The sequence below is a fragment of the Accipiter gentilis genome, chromosome 29 (assembly GCF_929443795.1).
Source record: "Accipiter gentilis chromosome 29, bAccGen1.1, whole genome shotgun sequence".
Taxonomy (NCBI): domain Eukaryota; kingdom Metazoa; phylum Chordata; class Aves; order Accipitriformes; family Accipitridae; genus Astur; species Astur gentilis.
In genome coordinates this window covers 5,209,214-5,226,780 of record NC_064908.1, presented here as the reverse complement: position 1 = coordinate 5,226,780, position 17,567 = coordinate 5,209,214, and the positions used below count along the sequence as shown (strand labels likewise).

Genomic DNA, 17,567 nt, shown 5'->3' with positions numbered 1-17,567 from the left:
TAAACCAGCATCAATGTTTTATTGTTGTGTTTTACAATTCAATGGGGGGAGCAAAACAAACAAAAAAACCCACCAAAAAAACCAGACCAGGTACAAAAGCATCAGTCCAGTGTGAATCTAGGTCAAACCGTCTGCAATCTGAAGTAACAGCAGATTTCCTCTGCACACTGTTTTAATACAAAATCCTAGGGACATAGGTCTATGGTATTTTATCATATGGAAGATCATAATATGAAAAAGAACAGGCAGCTCCATTTCCACCTTTATCTGTCTGGACGGGTCATTCCTGGCCTGGTTGGCACCATCATGGGTCTGGAGGGTGGTCTCATCATCGGGGGCCCCGGCATCATCGGCATGTGTCCTCCCATCGGTGGCCTCATCCCTGGAGCTACAAGGGGAAAGAGAGGAAGTTCGACAAGAGCTCTGGGGAATAGCAACCACCGAGTCACAGCAATACAGCATGCAGGTTCTCTCCCCCACCCTCCAGGGAACTTCCATTTTACAAGTGTGTTAAGCTTTGATCTGGAAGCTGGCTGAGATGCATTACATTTCCCTGAAGGATGTTAGGAATTAGTAGAGGAAGAACCAAGTTCCTGGGTTATATGCCCACTTCTGACAATATTCACTGATAAATTATTTTCAACCACTCAAGAGAGACACTAGTTAATTACTGAATTGGAAAGTTCATTTGGAAAAAAGTGCTGCAAAATCCTCCAGTGTGTTCAAAAAAAAACCCAACAAAACCCCAAACCCAAAAAAAGGCTGGTGTACTTCTTGCAGCTGGGTAACAGCATTACCAAAGAAAAGCAGGTGCTCTACTAAAAAAGCACTGAAATAATGGTTTCCATTCAACTTCTCCATTTATTTTCAGTCAGCCACTATGCTGCTTAGTATCAGAGATTATGCACATATTTTGTGCCTTTAAAAAACACTTAAAGAACAGTTTCTACGAGCAAGACAATAATTGCAAGGACACTTTACTACTTTTAGTGTGCCTGTGTGTATTCCTTTAGATTTGTTCCAGTAACTGCTTCAGTAAGATGTCTTCTGAGAATTCTTCAAATGCCAGTAAGCTCAAAAGTGGAATGGATCAAAGACATTTTAGTTTGCCTTTACAGTTCTGGAAAAAAACTTCTTAAGGCATACGGTTTCTCTGGAACACATTATCTTGAGACATTTTAAACAATAAAATTCATTTAGTGCTGTAATGTACCCCTTGTGCAAACACTACAATCACAGAATTCCTAAACAATTATAGATCATACTGCTAAGACGAGGTAGGAAAGCTACAATCTACCAGAGCACTAATTTCAGTTGTACAAGGGGACTAGTAACTCTCAACAAGTAGTAAAGGAACTTTAATTAGCAGTTCTAAGACTGTTTTATGTCTCACCATGCAGAGGATAATGGATCAGGAAGTGCATACATAGTATATGCAAACTGAAATACTTCCACAGCTTTACACTTGGGGCTGTCCATCCACGCTGCATCTAATGTGATGTCTGAAGTCATGAGAGCTATAAACTAGAGTGCCTCACCACAGCTACCATCCAAGTACTGCAGCTGCTTCACATTTTATGCTGAGCTCCTTTGACAACTCTCTATTGCCCAGAGAGACAGAAAACATAACCCAAACATCCTGCAAACCAGATCACGCAGTACTGCAGTTCCAGAGATGTACCTATTTCCAGACTTACCGGGTCCAACTGGCATCATCCCTGGTGGGGGTGGGCCCATCATTGGCATCATTGGCGGTCCACCCATGTGAGGGGCCGGCATCATGCCAGGCCGCGGGGGGCCAGCTGAACACATATACAGATTGGTTACACATCTGGCTGCTTTCACATTCATCAACAATATGCAATGCAAAATAGTTATTTTAGTAACAAAGGTGCCTTAGATTATTTTACAACTGCCTGCCGTCATTTTCAGTTTCAACTCTGACTTCAGGTGCCAAAAAGCGAACCAGAGGAAGAATATGCTAGCTGTTATTTCCACCTTTGCAATCCTAATGCAGATGACTACCACTTGCAACAGCAGGACTCTAAGCAGAAAGTGATCTCAGCTGTTTGCCAGCTGAAGTGCAACAGCAGGACTCTAAGCAGAAAGGGATCTCAGCTGTTTGCCAGCTAAAGTGCAAAAGAAGGTTATCAATCCTACTTTATTTAAAAAAACCAAACCAAACCCCATGATGGAAGTTTTAATGAAGCTATCAATAAGGCGCCTACCAAGTAATGAGAAGGCACACATTTCTATTAATGTGCTCAGCATTACTAAAATAAGACAAACTAAAGATTAAGACGGTTGCTGAAACACTCTTACAAAGCATTCTTTTACATTTTGGTATTCACAAGCTCAAAATGTGTCAGTTTGATTTCAAGCAAAAAGGACTTTTCTTTACAAGTCCAGGAAACATGCAACACAGCTCAAGAGAGTTGCCATCCCAGTCAAAAACTGTCCAGTTCAGACTTACGGATGCTGGGAGGAGGTGGTATCATGGCTCCTGCGGGAGGTGGTGCCGAGAACGGTGTAGGTGGGATTTTCCCTTGCTGAAATGCAGCCGCTACATTGGGGGGGAAAAGAAAAAAAAAAAGGAAAGAAAGAATCCCAGGAGAAAAACCAGTTACTAGGCTGAGGAAGCTCCTGCATCAATCTTCCTTCTCATGCCACGCGGTCAGAGCATACTTCACGTCATGCTGCGTGCTCAGTTGTTCTAACTCTGGAACATATCCCTGGTTTATGCTGCTTGTCATGGCAGAAGCACCTAATATTCTTGAAGACAATTATTATAGTAATTACTCCAGCCGAGACTAGAGAGCTCCTTGATGAATTTCACACACCTAACAGGAAGGCGGATGGCAGAAAAAAAATACATCACGTGATTTGCAGCTGCAACTTTCACCTGGGATCATTAGGTAAAGACATGCTATCTTGAAAATGGTAATAAGGCAAAATGACTTAGGTAGGCAACAAAAAGCATGAAAAACATCTTGTGAAAGGGAAGAGAAGAAATTCAAAAGACTGGAATTGACTGGAAGGAAGGCAAGAGATGTGAAAGTTGGAAGCATCCAGAAGGAAAATGGACACAAGGAAATGGAATGAAGCTGCATCAGGGGAAGTCCAAACTGGACGTTGGGAAAAGGCTCGTCACTGAGAGGGTGGTCAGTCCCTGGAACAGGCTCCCCAGGGAAGTGGTCACAGGACCAAGCCTGTCAGCGTTCAAGAAGGGTCTGGACGACGCTCTTGGTCATATGGTTTAGTTTTAGGTAATCCTGCAAGGAGCAGGGAGTTGGCCTTGGGTCCCTTCCAACTTTAGATCATAGAATCATAGAATATCTCAAGAAAGTTGCCATAAAGTTAATCTGGCATTTGTATTTCTTTTCACAGAGAAAAGAACCACTATTCAGAGGACCAGTGAGAGGAAAAGAACCCTATAAGCTGACAGAGGAAACACTTCACACTTTATTCAAGCCTTTAACAGCAAGCAAGAAAAAAAAAATAATCAATATCACTAGAGAATTGAGGGCAATTACCGCATTTTTTAAAAAATACAAAAAGCCATAACTTTTAATGTCCATTTTCCCATCTTATTCATGCTCTTTATGTAAGTGTGCTACTACCAAAAAGCAAAAATGCATTATGTGACCTTGTATGACATTACTATCAGTAGTAAAGGCGCTGGTATATACAACCCTCTCAATCACAGCAAAGCAGTAAATGTCTGCTTGCAACAGCCCCTCAGGCAGAGCCCTTGGTCTCTTATGTGGAAGCCCATGCTCTGATGAGCTCAAGATTCACATTCTAAGTGAAGTTTTCGCTCATGATTCACAGAGCAAAGACTCACCAGGGAAGCGAGGAAGACTCAAAATGGAAGAATGGAAGAAAAGCAACTAGAGGAAAGACAGGGGAAGTAATGGGAGAGCAATCCAGGGTCACAGAAGGATTAGCCTTACTTGTTTTGTCAATCAGGCTCTGAGCTTGTTCCTCCATCCATTTTTGATAGTAGTCTTTCACATTCTCTTTGTGTTTTCGGCCACTGCAGTGGGTTTTTCTCACGGAGGGCTGAGAAAGATGATGTAAACCCAAAGCTTACATAACATCACATAAAACCAAAGTTTACTGGGAAATCCTGTATAATTTTAAATGCATGCAATTTAAATTAGGATGGGTGACCTGTAAAACCTTTACATATAAACTATAAGTGTCGAGTTTCAGTAAAAGAGGTTGCCATAACACCCAGCCAGCTGTCTCCCACCAACTCACCGCAACAGTCGTAGGCAGCCATGAGCGTTGGCTGCCCTTGACTGTTGAATGCGAGTGACACTAGATGTTCTCGTTCTTTTTTGCAAAGTAGAAGAGGACAAGTAGGACACCATAATATTTCAAATAACCTGGTTTTAGCCTATTGTCGTGGTTTAACCTCCACCAGCAACTAAGCACCACGTAGCCACTCACTCACTTCCCCCCACTCAGTGGGATGGGGGAGAGAATCAGGAAAAAAAAGTAAAACTTGTGGGTTGAGATAAGAACAGTTTAATAGAACTGAAAGGAAGAAAACAATAACGATAATAGTAATACCAATCAAAGGATTGGAATATACAAAAGAAGTGACGCACAGTGCAATTGCTCACCACTTGCTGACCGATGCCCAGTTAGTTCCCAAGCAGTGATCCCCCCAGGCCAACCCCCCCAGCTTATATACTGAGCATGACATCCCATGCTATGGAATACCCCTTTGGCCAGTTGGGTCCAGCTGTCTTGGCTGTGTCCCCTCCTGGCTTCTTGTGCCCCTCCAGCCTTCTTGCTGAAGAAGCTGAAACGTCCTTGATTTAGTATAACCACTGCTTAACCACAACTGAAAACATCAGTGTGTTATCAACATTCCTCTCATACGGAACCCAAAGCACAACAATATACCAGCTACCAGAAAGAAAGTTAACTCTGTCACAGCCAAAACCAGGACACCTACATAAGTTTTATTTTAATGCTCTTGATACAACAGAGAAATGAATGCAGAAGATTCGGGACTTACCGAGTCGTGGGTGAGGTACGTATCACAATAATCGCAATAAAACCTTAGGAGGGAAAACTCTTGTTATTAAGAAACCACTTTGCGCTCTGAGCGTTACAACACAACCCCTCACGGCGGCTCCACGGGCTCTGCCCGAACCGGGCGCCCGGGGCTCGGCCTGCCAGCACCCCCCGCCGGCCCCGCACCCCCTCCTCTCCTCTTTCCACGCTTCCCGAGGCCTAAACAGACACGAACTGCCCGCCGGGCCGCTGAAGGGGATCACCGACCCCTGCCCGGGGACCAACGGGCCCCCTCCCCGCCGGGCCCGGGCGGCCCCTCGCTCCGGTTCACCCCCCGTCCCGGTCCCAGGCCCTGCCTCCCGCAGCCGCCCCCTCATCAGCGCCGGAGCCCGCCGAAGCCGCGCTCACTTGGGCATGGTGCTCCCCGCGCCCCTCTACCGGCGCCGCCAGGAAGTGACGCACTCACGTAGCGACGCCTTCCACCGCTTGATCTCCGGCGGCTTCCGTAGAACGACGGCGACGGCGGCGCAGGGCGGGCTCAGCGCTCCCACTGCGGCCCGCGAAGGACAAAAGAGGCGGCGGGGCGGGCTTCGCTTTTCCCGCCTCACAGGCGGGGCCTCCGCTGCCCACCTCAGTCACTTTTCTAGTCACCCCACAGTTTATCCCCTTACAAATTACGTCAGAACCGGGCACCGCGATCACGACACACAAACACCCGGGGCTCGCGGCCGGCAGGCCTGTGGCGGTGTTTGCTGGGGCAAAACATTCACATAACACATCTGCTTTGCGTTAAAAACCAGCGAGAGTTTATTGAAGTTAAAAGATGTAAACGTATCGCAGGCGTCGTGTTTGCTCCTCCCCCCGCCTCCGGGGCTCAAAATTACAGGAGAAGCGTCATTTTGGGGCGCGGGGGAGACGGACACTGGCTCCGCTCAGCAAGGCCCCGGGCCCGCACCAGCACCCCCACCCCAGCAGGCCTTGCGCCTCCTCAGTTTGCATAGCGCCACGTGACGTCACAGAGCCCGCCCGCGGGTAATTTGCATACATAAACACGCGCGCTCGCCGCCCGCGCCGCCTCCATATATGGAAGCGCGCGGCTGGGGGGCTATGCAAATTTTCACACAATCGCACGCCCCGTGACGCACCGGCCCCCGGCCCCGCCCTCCCTCCTATGCAAAACACTCCTTTGCATACGCGCCCCCGCCCCCCTCGCCCTTGCTCCTCTCCTTCCCGCCGAGGGCGCACCGGGGCCGCCGACGCTCCGCCCCCGCCCTCCCCTTCCTCCCTTCTCCCACGCCGCGCGTGGGGTGACGCCACCGCGCCAGAGCGCCGTGGCGTCATAGGGCCGCGTGCCCCTCGCGCGAGGCGGAGCGGCGCTTGCGCGGTGCCGCCAGCGCCTGGCGTCGCCCGCGCCCCCTCCCCTCCCCCCCCCTTTTCGCCCCCCCACCCCCCCCCCCCCCGCCGTGCCCGCGCTCCCCCCCTCGCCCCCATGCGGCGCTGAGGCGGCGGCGGCGGCGGCAGCGGGGCGGCCCCCGGGGCGGCGGGGACCGCAGAGCGCCATGGAGGGCATGGACGTGGACCTGGACGCGGAGCTGATGCAGAAGTTCAGCTGCCTGGGCACCACCGACAAGGACGTGCTGATCGGCGAGTTCCAGCGGCTCCTCGGCTTCCAGCTCAGCCCCGCCGGCTGCGCCTTCTTCCTCGACATGACCAACTGGTGCGGGGGACTGGGGGGGGCGGCCGCCGGTACTGGAGGGGGGACGGGACGGGACGGGACGGACGGACGGGACGCGGCGAGAGGCCGCCGGCCCTGGGGCGGCTGAGGGGAAGGGCGGGAGGCCGCCCGCCCGCCCCGCGGAGGCCGAGCGCCTGAGGTGAACCTCGGGAGGCCGCCGGCCCTCAGGGGGCCGCGCACCGAGCCGGGCTGGCGGCCTTAGTTCCCCCCGCTCCCCGCCGCCCCGATCCGCCTCAGGGGACGGCAGGCCCGTCCCGCCGCCCGCGGGGCCCCGGCGGGGTGAGGCGGTGTTTGTTTCGGGCCCCCCCTTTCCCCTCCCCTTCCCCGGGGTCGGCGATGGCGGGGCGAACCGGCGGGGCGGGGTGGTGTGTGTGTGTGTGTGGTGGGGAGGGAGCGGGAGCTATCATGGCAGCGCGGAGGAGGAGAGGAGCGGGACGGGGCTGAGGAGGCACTCGGGTTCGCCTCCCGTCTCCAGCTTGGGGTTGTGATTTTGCCAGTTCGAGGAGCTCGTCGGTCAAAGGGCTGCAAAGCTGTTAAAGAGTGACTAATTGATAGGAAGAGGGGCATGTGATCCAGCGGACCTAGGAGCTCTTAAAGGGCGCTTTCTCTGCGGAGCCCGGAGGATGAGCAGAAGTCAGGGATGGAGTACGGTGCCCTGGACCCCACAGCCGGCTTCCGAAAGAGGGGAAATTGTGGTGGAAAGGCGCTGTGGAAGTGTTAAAGCTGCCGAGGTCTCTGCGTGAAAGTTACCCAGGTGTTTGGCAAAAACTTAGCACCTGCTTGCAAACTAGGGGTGTCTCTCTAAATACTCTGGCTTTTGGTGTCTATTTTGGCTTTACAAAGGCTCCCTGTGTCTGCCCTAGAAAAAAAGCAGGTACAGGTTACCAGGGAAGCTGCAGCTCGAGAAAAACGTGGGAAATAGGCAATATAATGGTAAAAAACAGAAACCAGGAGTGTTAGTGGTGCCGTGAGCCCAGTGACTGCGAAAGAATGTTGTGAAATTGCTGCTGTCTGAATTGTGAGGTTTGACTCTTTATTACCACTCGCATCTTTTAAGCCATCTCAAACAGCTTTGCTGTTGTGTGGGGCACTAACCAAAAAAGCGAGCCTCTTGTTAGGTTTGCATCTCTTCACTGTGACGTATGCAGGAGAGCAAAGTGTTTTCTGTTTCAGATATTGCTAGCAGAGATTACTTAGCTAAGCTGGAGTTACTGTTTTTTTCTTAGGGGTATAACACCAAATCCAGAAACCTCAGGTTTGAAACTTGAATTCCAAGCGAAGGTCTTGATATCAACAGTTAGGAAAAAACTTGCACGGAATTGCTGAACTAGTAAACAGTAATAAGACAACTTTGTCACCTTTTTCCTTCCGTCCTTCTCTCCTTCTACAGCTCTATATTGAATTATATTGGCAAATCTGCATCTGCAGAGGGAGTAAGGGAATAGCAAATAATACACCATGGGCTTTGTAAGCTGATATGATGCGAAAGAAGGTTTCTCTCGAGGAGTTCAGAAGCTTGCTTTGGAGAAGTGGTTCATGGCAGAAGATGCTTTCCCACTTTATCCGTGTGTCCATAATGTGAATAAAACTACTGACACAGCAGCGTAATGCTGTTGGTTTGGGGTTTTTTTTTCCTGTGATGTTCCTTGGGAAAGCAGAAAGCTTAGCAGAGCTGAACCTGAATGTTACTCATGAAGATACTATGTATAATCATAGTTTTGTGTTGAAGAAGCTCTTTCTTTTCTAGGAGTATTTGATTTATTTTTGAAGTAACAGTATCTCAAATACAATCTTAGAACCAATGGCTTTTTTAAAAAAAAAAAAATCTTTTAATTACAGTTGAAGAAAATCTTACATGATGAAAATAGCTTTCATTTCACAATTCCAGTGGCTAGCTTGGTTCTGAACACAGAAGTTTTCAAAATTTTTTTGAAGTATTAGTTGATCAGCCTTGTAGACGGATGGGGGCGTGTAAAAAGGAAATCTGTTAAGTTGGTGTAATGTATACAAGAGTAGATGAAAATAAGTACAGGCTGTAGTGTGATTACTCTTAGAGTGGGCTTAAAGCCTGTGAGAGTTTAACCTTTCAACAGCAGGGAGTTGAGTTAGGTATGCTGACAGGTGCTGCTCGTTTTTCTCGTGTGTTCTTGCCAGGGCGCTGCTTTCCTGACCTGCAGTATCATTTGTTGTGCCTGGTTTTGTGCAGTTTGCAGTTCTGGCGCTGTGTTTCTGTCCCGTTCTCGAGCTCCCACCTCTTCTTAGTATGGCCTTCGGGTTATCGGCCTGAATATACTAACCCTGCTCTCGGTCGTTATAAAAAGCTGCAATCGAGACACATTCTCCTTTTCTGGAAACACCTTTCCTTTGTCATGTTGGAGGACCCTGTGTAATCCACACTGCCCTAGCTGATGTTAGGCAGTGGCCTACTGGGTTTGTTTTTTGTGGCCTAGAATTCAGGTCGGAATCTTCTATCACAAGTCTGTCCTGCAAATAATTTGTCTCGATGAGACTGTCAAGATGCTTTTCCTTTTGTTAAAGGTATGGCACTTTTCTGCAGTGATGATTCCTTCTCTCTCTTTCTGCACCAGGATTAATGCTTATCTGCAGGAAATGGTTGAGGGAGCTCACGGCAGGGGTGAGAGAAGTGCACTCACTTGGTAGACTGGGTTCTTTTTAGCGATGCCCATGTATAGGTTACTTAACAAAGACGTAAATAATTTTCACTAGAACTTTTTTCACAAGTGTGGCAAGCTGCTCTTTGGTGATAATTGTGTAGTCTCCAGACCTGAAGTGACTTCCCTGTTGTATGTCTTTCATGTATTGTGCAGCAAATAACCTGAGCTGTAATGTGTTTTGAAAGAATATTCCCAATAGAATCGTTAGTAATTGTATTTAACATATTTAAAGTGACTTTGCAGTTCTGCTGAAATAGAGGGATTATTTTAAAATAGCTTGTTCAGCCAATATGGGGAAAAAAATTAGAGGTTGATTGTGGAGCAATATAGATACTTGTAAATAGCCTTTCAAAGTCTGTCCATTTCTCCAGTTTACCTGGAATTGCTCGATGTGCTTTCAAAGTTCCGGCAGTCTTGGGGCAGTACTAAGAAACTGCCAGCTGGTTTTATTAACAATATTGCAAAAATGCTTCAGGTAGAACATATGCATCCTAAGTTTCTGAGACTGTTCCTTGATCTTCAAGAAATACAGGTTAAACACTTTGGTGAGTTGTCTTTTTCCCTGTTATTTATTAAACACTTTCCTAGAGTTCTGCCTTTTTTTAATTACACATTGAGTTCTGTTTGTGGGCTGTTCTAACTTCTTAGCTTTCTGCTCCATAAATCCAACTTTGCCCTTGCTGAGAGTCCTGGCCGTACATTCTTTAATGGCAGCACACATTGTCTGTCTTTACTATTTATTTATTTAATTTTTCATTAGAAGTTGTGAGGCTTTAGAGTGAGAGGTTGAGCTTTCGCTTTTGGCCTAGAGCCAAAAGTGAACTTCTCCAAAAGATGTTTTGGCACCAAAAGGTTTCTTCCTCGGGAGGAAAACCCAGGCAGTGTAGTTGGGAGGGCATTTTGCTGCCATTGCATCTAGGATAAAAATCCACCCTCCATTAAATGGCATGCTTAACTCTCACTGCTCCCTTCCCCCCTCCAGATGTTATGCAATGCAGAAGCCCGGCTGCCTGCACACTGAAGCACATCCAGCACCGCAGGTTTGAGGGAGGGGGCTGTGAGGAGTGATTTTTGTGGTAAAGTTAAGTTCCAGGTGTTGACTACAGCTCTTCAGTGTTATGTGATAGTATGGCCAGGAACATGTCTGAACTTGTCTGGACTCAGTCTACCTACATAAGAAACTCCTTCTGAAAACCCTTTGTGCTAATGTTTTAAAAATGGGGATTGTTTAGGTCAGACAGTTGATGCTGAATGAGTCTGTGCCAAAATACCTACTTACAGCCTTCCTCACACAAGAACAGTTGTAGAACTCTGGATAGATGGTACCAGGGCAGACTGGACTTTTTGAAAGCACTTGCAAAACAAAACTTCCTAAGTGTCAGCCTAGCCCTGACTGGTTTCCAGCAATATGGATTAGTGTAAGTGTAAAAGCAGTGGAAACTTTGCCCAGAACATGCATTTTATTTTTTGTTGACACTCTTAAGGCCAATTTCATGAAAGTCATTAGATTCCTCCAAAGCCGGTATGGAAATTGTATAGTGATGAGGAAGAAGAATTTATTTTTTTTAATTGGACAGTATACCAACTTTGAGGGTGAGAGGCTGCAGCGTAAGGCTTGGAACTTCTTTGATTCTGTGAGAAAGTGAATTAATTTGATTTGAAGTAGCTAGTGGTGCTGGATTTAAAAATCCATATTTCAACACAGTTGGCTGTGAAGGGATTCCTAATTTGGAAGACTTAATGTATGTATATTTCAGTAATTTACATGTAATATTTCTTTATGTTCTCTTTTTTAGCTTTTGTTTAGAAAGCTGAATTTTTATTAGTGTAGTAGGTGTGATATTTAATTGAAATGTGTCAGATAATGATGCCTTCCATTGTGTGTGTGGGGAAAAAGTTTTATTGTTGCTAACGCTAGCCTTTTTTGATCTAGCTTTCTGGTGAAAAAGGTCTTTTTAAGGTCATTTTTTGTAAGGTAGTCAGATCTCTTCTGGAGGTCCTCAGGTTTTTTATATGCTTAGAAGAATTTGTGGCTGTGTCATGATTTAACTAGTACTCTAAAGATGACATTTTGCATGAAAATATTTATAAGTTTGTCTCTGAAAATACTACAGAAATCTGCTGTAAAAACCTTTCTGTATTGTGTAAGATGTAGGGCATTTCTGTATGAGTGAGGGGAGCCAAGGTGAGGTAGGGATTAGCTAGTGGTGATACCAATTTTTACATCAGAAATCTGAAATTTTCCAGCACAGCAAGGAAAATGTATCTAACTTTTTTTTTTGCAAGTGTTTTATTGGTCTTGGAGAACAGACAGAATTTTGACTTTTAACAAAATTAAAATTGCCTTATAAATGCACAGTTTTATCCCTGTGGGTGGGCTGTTTGAATTCTTTATATCAAATGAACCACCTATATTACCCAGAAGGGGATGTACTTGATTGAGAGTCTAAAGACATGTTTTAGCTAATAGGTTTTTTTAATTGCTTTTACACTGACTTTGTGTAAGTGTTTAATTTTTGCTTTCTAGCAAAGATGACGGCATGCTACTTTAAGTAAAACTTGGATCTGTGGATGAAAGCATATTTATTTACACTTGATATTAGTGCTGGAGTATAGGTACTATTCAGAGAAATACTTGAAGTGTATTTAGGTAAGACATCAGGACATACAGAATTTAACATAACAGACTCAAATCAACAGGATTCATTCATACACGATGCATTTCTCACAAAGGGTAACACTAGTACTCCTGGTCTATCATGATTTTTAACCTTGCAGGTGTTTGCAGAACTGCCATTAAAAAAAAAAAAAGCTTGTAGATGTCCTCAGTTAACATATTTTTGGACTGCTTTTTGAAAGAAGCTGTCCAAGTCTCTGTCAGGCAACACTCGGGTTTGAAATGCTCCTTCTCAGCTTGGACACAGACACGTGTTGGCTGAAGGATAGCACCAGCGTGCAGGCAGGTTCTGCATCTCAATGTCCTTGGCTTTCCTGTGCTTACTGTATTTAAAGAGTTTGTTGGATGATATACCTAGTCATCCTACGGTATAGTATAGTATTTTTCCAGTCTTCAAATAGTTGTGTGCTATGTTTCAAAGATCTATGGGAAAAGCATATATAGAAGGCAAATGTAAGGACATGCAAAGTCAGACTGTGAAGCTGTAAAGATTTGAGGCATTGCCTGTCAGAATGTGAATATTGAGGTGGAATGTGGGGCCTTAGCTGTGCCATGAAGCTTTTGATTGTGTGGTTATATCAAAAGCCAATTTTACTGATTATAGTGTGGCTCTATGTGATTGGTCTGGTATAGACGGGTTCACTGCAACAAGCTGCTGCCATTAAAATACCTGCATTTTTATTCCAACCCTTACTTAAAAACCAGCAACCCTGCAAGAATTTAGTTGATCTCTTAAATGAAAACACTAGTTTTATATCATTCTCTAGATGCAAGTATGCATCTCTCCTATTACTGATCAAATACTTCTGATTATAGACCTAATATGGTTAGATTTTGTTGTTGTACGTTTGTTGTGGGGAAAAAGTCTGTTCTTATCTGGTCTTGTATCAAGATCTCTTCTCTAGTTTTTATTTGGAAATCCTGACTGAAGTGTAAACAAATTAATTTGGTTTCCTCAGCTGTTTGAAGGCAACATTTTTGTTGATGTCCAGTAAACTTATCAACTGCTACCAGAGAACTCTGATTTTCAGTAGATGTTCTGTCTTGCTACGTTTACTGAGTTTTCCTCTTTTTCTCCACATGTGAGAAGTCAAAGGGAAGGTAGGATAAAACAACACACGATGGGATTTTCTCTTTCCCTGAACTAATGAATATAAACCCCTCTTTCATGTTCACATTGGCACTGTTGGATTTGTCATAGAGATTATTATGCTATTGCGAGTGGTGGTGTGTGCTTTACCTAAGAAGAGTTCAGGGGTCCCTGCTGTGCACATTTTGTCTGCTCTTTGTCTCAGTCTGTGGGACTGCTATGATTTTACATTTGCTAATCTACATTCAGATAAATCTGAGAAAAACTTCCCCACTGCTCTATGTAAATCTCAAGCTTAGTTTTGATACTGCTTTCCTTTTGAGAGGGCAGTGCGGGGAATCCTCGTGTCTGGAGGAGGCAGGAAACCTGAGACCTGATCTTTCAACTCGGTCCTCCTCCTTCCCTGGAAACTTCTTTGGGTTTGTTCAGTACTCATCCAGGCATCTATTAGGGAAGGGATAGCAGTGGGTAGGAAGTCATATTAACTTTGCTTCTCTTCTTCCTGTATCAGCTGATAAAAACAAGAGAGTCTTGTGTTCTTTGTGTGTCTTGGTACGTAGGAAGTTTTTTAAGTAATCTAGGTCTTAATGTGACTCTAGTCCGATTAATATTTGTAGGTGGTGACCAATTGAACTGAATCCAGTGAGAAGGGTGAAGGGCTTGGTTTAAAACATAGTTTGCGTTTTGATAAAGTTAAGTAGTAGGGAAGAGGGAAGATGAGGATTTAAACTTGATGGCATTCTTACTCTGAAACAGCTGATGAACTGCTGTCCTTACAGGCAGAAAAGACACCATAGAAACAAGGCTTGTGGTTCTTGATGTACTGTCGCCAAAAATGTCAGAACAGACTGGCAATCTCTGAGCTGTGTGTGGCTGCTGCTAAGCAGTGTGCACATAGGGTCAATTCATACCCTGTGGCTGGGGAGCAGAAAATAGTTTGTAAACTGTTTAATCTGTTGCGGCTAACTTAAAGCACAGTGGATGTCGTCTTGGTACGTGTGAACTATTGTAGACTGTTGCATCTCTGGTGTCCAAAACTGTCCTCTGAAGCTACTCAAAATAACAACATTATAGAATTAATTAGAAATGTTTTCTTGGACAGCTTTTATCTAGTGCATTAAAAAACCCAAACACACACCTCCTCTCCAGAATAACTCAAATTTTGACCCGATTATTTTGAATGAAATCTAGACTTTAAATATATTGTATTTTTAACTATGGAACATACTATAATTGTGCTTTTCTCCAAGTTACAAAACATGTAAAAATTGGGCGCATGTGAAATGGAAATGTAAGCAGACAACTGTAGCAGAAGGAATTGGGTACAATATAATTTTAGTCCAGCTGGACTGCCTTACATGCCTGAACTTGTTCTCAGACAGTTTCTGTAGCTTAATCCCCCTTCACTTTAATGCAGACAATTATAGATTGGTGACATAGTTTATACTGAGGAATTAGCAGTTACAGAATCTTTTGCGTACTGGCAGCTCTTGATTACTTTCCACTGGGAAGAGCTGTTGCCTGTTTTCAATGGCAGCAAGTAGAGAGCAGCTCCTGCTGTGACATTCTCAAAATATTTTACCCCACAGTTAAAGCTCCTGACCACCTGCTTTAGGAGGGTTCAGCTGCTGGGGATGGCTGTGTGGGGTTGTGCTTATAGCAGCATCGTAGTATTGATTCTGTCATTGAGACTGCTTGCCGTTGTTTGGCAAGGTACAGCGCTCAGCCAAGCGCAGGCACCACGATAATGGTTAAACTGCCAATGTGCATGTCTTTGTATGTATATAAAAGCCTGCTAAAGGAAAGTGATTTCCTTTGGTGGTTTGGGGTGCACTGAAAATGGTGTGACTCTTCTGCGGCGCCTCGGTTTCTTTCCTTGTGCTGCCCCTGCAGAGAGCCCGGTATTGCTTCTAGTCACCACAGGTTTCTGTCTTCTTCCTGGAACATCCCACTTGTAGTTGGAACTGGCTGTTTTCAGCGAAGACAATGAAATGTTTTCCTGCGGCTTCATGTGAGAAAATACATAAGCTTCGAATTAGCCAGCTCTTTTTTTCCCGCTCCTTCAGCTGTGTAAGTTCAGCTTCCCTCAGTGGTCCTTTTGGATCATCTAACATCTTTTAAGGTAGCTCCCCAGCCTCATGGTTTAGTGTAAGAGAGGTTAAGAATGAAGATAACCGATACATAAATTTTGAATTCTGAAATTAAGTCTATTGAAAGCTATTTGCTGATTAAAATTCCAGTCCTTCAAAACATCTTGAGACTTTCCACTTAATTGCCACGTGTCATCCCTATTGAAAATGTTTGAATTGAAAACTCCAGGTAAAAGTGCTTCCCTGTGGCGTAATGAGCATATCTCTTCCCCCTGCCCCCTTCGGCTTTCTCTAAGGTTTGAGTGAGGCGTCTCCTATGTCAGGAGCAATAGGATAGCTGTTTGAGATGTCCTAGCCTGTAGTGTTATCAGTCCAATTCCCTAGTAGCTGGGGCAAATAAAATCCAAATAAGATTCTAGAGACTAAGAGACAAAAAGAGTGGACTTAGGATTGCCTCATTTGGATGTCCTCCATATACATTTTTAGTCTCTCCCACCTGTATCATGTAGAGATGTTCCATTATTTAGGAGTGAGAAATTACCCATCTGCTGCACTATTTCTTTTGCACATTTCTTTCTGTTTTTAACACCTTATGGGGTATTACAGTGCCTGGTTACATACTGCATTTGGAAAACAAGAAAAAGGTCTGTAAAGGTTGAGAATTCAGTTACGGAAAGAGTACAAGGTGTTCTACCTAATATATTATGTTCTTGAGATTTTATTGTACTTTTATATTGCTGCTCAGTTTTTGCATTCTGTGTTTCCAGGAGAGTAATACCCACATTGCTTTTCTCATGACAAAATACTGCACCATATGTGAGTGCTGAGGACATACAACGAACATATATTACAGTTTGGGCACTTGCCTGGCTTTTCCCTCCCCACAGAGGGAGAGAAATGTAACTTGGCATTCACTTTATTACAGTTGCTCTGTACAGCAAAGTGACCGAGTCCATTTGTCAAAGTGCTTTCTACTTGACTTAATAAATGTCCTCTACTTATTGTCTGTGTATGATCTAAGGGCTACATCCCGTGTGAAATTCTGAGTTGAAGGCTAACTTGATATTGCACTGAGAACTCTAGCTTTTGCTTTTCTGACAGCTCAGGAGAATCGGAGCACTAGAAACTTTCACCCATTGGCTGGTGATAGGTGGTGTGGCTGTAGGAATGGGCAGGAGTTAGTAACAACAAAATTTGCATGCTGGATTTTGAGCTTAAGCTGTGATTTTATTTGAATTTTTATACCACCACCCCACCCCCCCAATCTTTCTTTAAAAAGAAAAAAAATATTTGGATCTTTCATGAAAGAATTTGACAATAAATGAAAACTTACAGGTTCCAATAACATTTGTAGTTAAAATTTTATTTTTTAAGTTGTTGCTTTCTACTGTAAATGTTTTTTGGAGTGGAGTTCTTATGTGTCAGCACATACATTAGACAACCTGCACATCATAAGTGCTTTTTTTTCGAGTTCAGATCTTTAAGCTGATGGATTGAAAACAAAACCACAATACCATTCCTTGTGTCCGCCATGCACGATGGCTGGTGGGAGCGGTGTGTGGGAAGGTTACAGCTGCTGGATGGTGGACGATTCTTCCAACTCACTTTCCCTCTACCTATTTTGAGAATATCTGTTTGCCAGGACTCTAATGTCTCTTGTCTCGTCTGTTAGGACGACCTGTTTGTGTTGCTTTCCTTCCCAAGATGCTTAACTTCTGTGTGTTGAAAGAATCATGCGTTTTATTGGTAAGTGAAGGATTAGGTATTACGCCTGTGCCCTGCTTTGCATAAGGCTGCAGTGAGTAAGCCTCAGTGCTTTGGTTTCTTCATTCTCCTAAAAGAAGGATCTGATTCAATTAATAAAAAAATATTTCTAATTACCTGTATATTGCTTTTTGTTATGAGGCCTCTAGTCTGTGAATTGATTTGGAAGAGTTTCTTTTATTTTTGAATACTGCGTGGTGACCTAGTTAATTGGGAGTAATTACTCTCTAAATATATTGGTTTAACATAACAAAAGGCTGTCTGGAAGAAACTGGGGAGGGAAGGAATGGCTCAAGATAAACCACCTCTTTGCAAACACTTAAGAGTTGTTAAGGGACATCTCCAGAGCTATTAGCAGAGAAGGTTTTAACTTCACTATTGTAATTTAGCTCCTGAGGCTTGAAACAAAGCAGCAGAGCAAAAGAATTGATCTGAAAAGGAACACTTTCGCTGGTTCTGCGGGTAGTATTTTGTTGGAAAAGCATTTGACACATAAGAGTCATGG

General features: G+C 44.6%; 2 protein-coding genes across 3 annotated transcripts in view; one reads left to right on the top strand and one right to left on the bottom strand.

Moving 5' to 3' along the window:
- Positions 1–6,003, bottom strand: SNRPC (small nuclear ribonucleoprotein polypeptide C). 2 transcript variants are annotated; one of them, XM_049831757.1, is made up of 6 exons: positions 5,440–6,003; positions 5,033–5,075; positions 3,954–4,062; positions 2,474–2,566; positions 1,698–1,802; positions 1–388 (listed from the first exon to the last, which is right to left on the bottom strand). In XM_049831757.1, the coding sequence occupies exons 1-6, from the start codon at positions 5,445–5,447 to the stop codon at positions 264–266; spliced, it is 483 nt and encodes a 160-aa protein (XP_049687714.1). In that variant the 5' UTR covers positions 5,448–6,003; the 3' UTR covers positions 1–263. The 2 variants fall into 2 exon arrangements, with proteins under 2 accessions (XP_049687714.1, XP_049687715.1); XM_049831758.1 differs by having other exon boundaries at positions 2,474–2,563; positions 5,440–6,002.
- Positions 6,004–6,510: 507 nt separating this feature from the next.
- ILRUN (inflammation and lipid regulator with UBA-like and NBR1-like domains) overlaps positions 6,511–17,567 on the top strand; it is a 34,797-nt gene continuing 23,740 nt past the window's right edge. Inside the window, exon 1 of the mRNA XM_049831734.1 lies at positions 6,511–6,748. Coding sequence (XP_049687691.1) covers positions 6,591–6,748 — 158 coding nt within the window. The 5' untranslated portion in view covers positions 6,511–6,590. The remainder of the gene's footprint in view (positions 6,749–17,567) is intronic.

Bases quoted from the DNA above. Each gene is read 5' to 3' on its own strand.
- SNRPC (XM_049831757.1), bottom strand. The intron at 4,063-5,032 runs GTAAGTCCCGAA...CATCTTTCTCAG, and splicing joins CGTACCTCACCCACGACTCG to CCCTCCGTGAGAAAAACCCA. The intron at 389-1,697 runs GTAAGTCTGGAA...TTCCCCTTGTAG, and splicing joins GATGATGCCAGTTGGACCCG to CTCCAGGGATGAGGCCACCG.